Genomic DNA, 4,843 nt, shown 5'->3' on the forward strand with positions numbered 1-4,843 from the left:
TCATTTTGAGCAAGAGGATGATGTCACGAACAAGAAGATTCCAACATGTAGAGTGAAGGATAACAACCTTATATGAGGAAATGCAAATCTTGATGAAGAAATGAACTTCTTAGAAGAATGGCTAGTCAATCCAAGGGTTGAAGAATACTACACAGGGACTAAGATAGGAAGCATAAAGAGGAAGAGATGCATGAGGCATATAATGAAATTGATGTTAGTAAAAGATATCAAGAGTAGGATATTAGTCTAAGAATAATCCAACAACAAATAAATCAAATGAACGAGATGGTGTAGTATACATATGTTTACTAAAGAATGAGGGAAAACTTGAAAAATATGCACAACAAAGAGGTGCAGGGCAAGAAATTGTCTTGGGAGACAATAGGAAGAAGGAAAGTAGTAAATGTAACCATTAAGCTACAAAAGATGAACCAAAAGTCCAAAGAGAGACTAATGTACATGAAGGGACAACAACCTACACATTTAAAGAAAACCGTAGTGAATATAATAAAGCAATCATGTTTTTTACTAATGATGGTTCTTAGGAGTGTAATAAACAAAGTATTTACTATAATGAATTTATTTTAGTTGCGAATGAAAGTCAATATTTTGTAGAGAAACCATGGAGAAGGAAATCAAGTGCCTTAAACATCTTGGAAATATGTATGCTGATGAAGAATGGAAACTGAAGGTATAGAAACAAAGAAAAGGCCATTAAAGCCATAAAGCTTTTAAATTTTAAAGTACAACTGCAGATAAGCAATGCCAATAACATATATCAACAAATGGATAAGCTATACATTGGAATTGATGAGTTATGGATGTTGATGGAGAAATGGGTTAAGAAGAGGTATAATGAGTTGAAGAGAACAATCAAAAACAAAATACAGTTGATTTCACAAGTTTACATCTATATAGAAAGTGGAGTAATTTGAAATAAAGTATGGAAACCTGGAAAATTGAGGACAACAACAAAAAATCAACAACAAGTAGAAGTGAAGAGGACATGGTTAATGAAATCAATTTCCAAGAAGAAGTTCAACATCAGAACATAGTTTGAAAATGTTTATGGAAGTGAAGCAAGTGGACAATGATAAAGAAGAGTTTGGAATCTAGGAGGGGAAATTGTATTAAATGCACTTGCAATTGAAATTTTCAGACAATGAGATGGAAGCTACAACTAGATCAAGTACAATAGAAATAGTAGGAAGAATCATGAACAAGAGTCCATGAATTGTTTTATCTTTGGAGTCTAATGCAAGAGCATTGCTCAACAAGACCTAGAAGGTCTTACCAAATTTACTAAAGGGAGTTAGTTTCCTTAATTTAATTTAATTCAATTCAAGTTATGAAAATAGGATTAAGGGGTTTTAATAGGGATTTATTAGAGAAACGAAGAATTATTTCCTCATTGACATGTAATGCACTTTTTAAAGTGAGTTCGTGAAGGAGTTAGATATTTTAGGCTTAGATTAAATATTTTACATGTATGGATGATTTGATCCAACCTTAATGGATGTCAACAAACCATCCTTATTGTATATAATTGATCTTTATCAAAAACAGAGTATATAAAGATGGGATAGAAAATAGAGAGATAGATCCAATTGAATAAGCTAGGAAGGTTTAGTAGAGACAAAATGCTATAATGGGCTAAATGATGTGAATCAAGCCAATATATACAGATTTTTGGTGAATGAAGATTGTGTGAATATTCTTCATCATGCATGTACCTGATATCTGTTTTTTTTTAAGAAATATGTTTATACTATGTGGATGAGTGTTTTAATGTTATGAAATTATGGAGGAAAATTTTCATTTAGAATACTCAAACCTAATCAGATATCGTGATATTTTTTGACACAACATATAATGCCCATTAGAGTTGAGTAGTGGGAGTAAGTCGAAAGGATTCAAAAAAGGTGAATAGTGACAAGGGATTGATTAAAAGATCTTATTGATGTTTAGAACCCTACAACATAGAATGGTTTTGAGTTAAGGATCCAAATCAGGTTCCAGATGAGTTCAATATTGGAGGATTGAGCGTCGAAATGAACCAATCATAGTTCCATGGGAAGCTCTAATTTGGGGTTCAGATGTAGAGTCTTTAAAAGGTGAGAGTTTTTCGTATCAAAGAAAAACCGGTAACACATAAAATTTGTGATACTTTGCCAGTTAACAGAATCACAACAAATAATTTCCGGTTAACAATATCTATTGGGTTAAGGTTCTACTACTGTAGGGTTCACCTCAGTGTAAAAATTCATTACGTCTTAAGGCGTTTCTTTCTGTGTTTCCTCATGGGATGAACTCCCCCAATTGCCACCGTGTACAAATCTATACCATTAGATGAAATGTTAGATGATTGAAAAAATTTACACCATCAAATCAAATAACTAAAACTATGATAAATAAAACACATACTTCAGAATAAACCGTTTTGCTGAACCGTTTCTTGAACAGTTTCTTGATACCTCACATTGATTTTGTGACATCTGCACAGTTCTCCTGCGGTTTGATTTTGTGATATCTCCACAGTTATTTGGCAGACCTCAACTGGAACAGCGGTGGCAACATGAGTTGTGACAACTACGCAGCGGGGACGAGCGGCCCTGGCTCATCGAGCAAGCCCTCACATGGCTACGATGATGCTGGCTGGGAACTAAGTCTCAAAGCCGAAGGGCCTCTCAGCCTCTCGAATTTCAGGATGATCCACAAGCTGGGCAACGGGGACATCGACAACATTTATTTGGCATAGCTCAAGGGAACGGACTGCTATTTCGTGATGAAGGCAATGGACAAGAAGGCGCTGTCGGGCCGGAATAAGATGATCAGGGCCGAAACGGAGAGGGAGATTTTCGAAACACTGGATCATACATTCCTTGCAGACTTTGTACGTGCATTTGGACGACGTTCACTTGTAGTGTCTGGCCATGGAGTTCTGCCCAGGCGGGGACCTCCATGTTCTTAGGCGGCAGCTTAAGAGGTATGCACTGGCAACTCATGGATTTTATTGTGAATAACAAAAGCAGATGAAAAGTGAGTTAAGAGGTAACCTTAAAAAAAACCACAGAGTGGTGACATTTGATGGTGGTCTGGACCCAACTTTTGCATCAGAAGCCTTTCAGATGTTGGTTGATACAATATAGCGAGAAGCTAAAGGTTAGTTCCCTGTGTTGATGCTAGATCTTTGAGTTCTCAGACTGCCATGGGCCCCTTAAGTTCAAAGGCCTTGTCATACACTCGTTGAGCCCCTCTGGGCTTCAAAAAATGCAAGAGCGCCGCAACAAGAACGCACCCTGCGTCTGCCAGTCCATCCTTGAGAGAACCTCCAACAGAATGCCACATACCCATTTCATCTCCCAACTCCTTGGCAGCCCCTATGGTAAGAGAGAGAATGCATTCCACAAGGGTAGCCCATCTGTAGAGTAGCCTGGACGGGGAGAGAAAAAGCCTTATTGTGTAGGCAGACAAAATCGCTATGAAGAAGCAAATGGCCAACTGTTGGAGCTTGTCCACTGCAATCCAATCGTCTACCATGCTTCTTCCTCTGCCTTCATGCACACTTGTTTCTTATCACCATGGGAGGTCTCAAGGTGTTGATTATAATAAGGCTGTAGCTTCCATGGATTTCAACTAATTCTTGGTAAAAATGGATCGCTACTTGCCAATATTGACATAAAAGTTTAAACCATGTCATGTTTATGGAATCTGGATGCAAATGTCAAAGCCAGCTGAAGCTTTGCCATTCATGGTCATAGGAGGCTTTGGTTGTGAGGCAATGCAATCCATTGTTCCTGAGTCAATCATTCTATCGACAATGAATATCAAAGTATTGACTACTGCAATCCATTGTTCGTGAGTCAATCATTCTATCGACAATGAATATCAAAGTATTGACTACTGCAATTCAATGTTTGTCAGTCAAGTACTTCGTCCGACATGGTAAGTCAAAATTTGAAAGTATTGGCATTGTGTTTGAATGTCAAGTTTATATATTAGTATCAAAGCACATTTTGAAACGATTCAAAGCAATCCATGTTCACCGCACAATGTATGGAAAAGTTGGCCAATTTGATTAGATGCAGTGAACATCACCCTTCGCAATCCTCGTCAACCTAAAATAATCAATTAAATAAAGGTAAGAGTACAGAAAGTCGAGTCGGTAGTGAAATTAAAAATTAAATCAAGTGACCAGGCTATGAATCTAAGGAATTGTCTGAGTGAATTTCACCAACTTAAGGAATTGTCTAACTATACTTGGGAAGAAAGCTTGTACGCCTTTGCGCGGTTTTATCTCTCAGCAGTTGTTGGTCTGGTTAGCCATTCAACCTGAATATGTTTATTCCACTCAGTGAACTTATGGAATCAGACTAAGTGACTAAGCGATGAACTTAAGGAATCGGTCAATTCTAACGAAACTTGACAAGAAAGTTTACGGGCTTTTGCGTGGTTTGATTTCTCAGCAGCTGCTTCTGTATTATATATGCCTCCTTATTTCATTTAAGATTAACTGATAATGGCCAGGATTGTTTCTGATCAACAGTAGTTAGTTATAAGAAGGTTGTATTATTAATGATATCTTGAGCCTTCATGTTTTGTCTTCAATACATTACATTACTAATGTTATCTGGAGCATACTACACTCTTCATTACATTACAGTTTGATTGACGTGAGAAAGCCTGCAGTAAAATTATCAAATGTACCTGAAGTACTATTATCAAAGGCGAGCCATGAAGACTTGAAGTTTGTTTACAGTAACAACAATAGTAATGAAGGAAGGCACAGTCGATGAAGCTAGATTCCTAAAAATGAGGAATATTGCAACAATCCAAGCTGATT

The 4,843-nt window shown here is 37.0% G+C and overlaps 1 protein-coding gene across 1 annotated transcript; it reads right to left on the reverse strand.

The window, feature by feature from the left end:
• Positions 1 to 3,198: 3,198 nt before the first annotated feature.
• Positions 3,199 to 3,540, reverse strand: LOC149219999 (uncharacterized). The gene has a single exon (XM_089382707.1). The coding sequence runs from the start codon at positions 3,538 to 3,540 to the stop codon at positions 3,199 to 3,201; it is 342 nt and encodes a 113-aa protein (XP_089238833.1).
• Between the last annotated feature and the right edge of the window lie 1,303 nt (positions 3,541 to 4,843).

The sequence above is a fragment of the Pinus tabuliformis genome, chromosome Q (assembly GCF_031772625.1).
Source record: "Pinus tabuliformis cultivar Carrire ecotype Pingquan chromosome Q, CPIR1, whole genome shotgun sequence".
NCBI lineage: Eukaryota > Viridiplantae > Streptophyta > Pinopsida > Pinales > Pinaceae > Pinus > Pinus tabuliformis.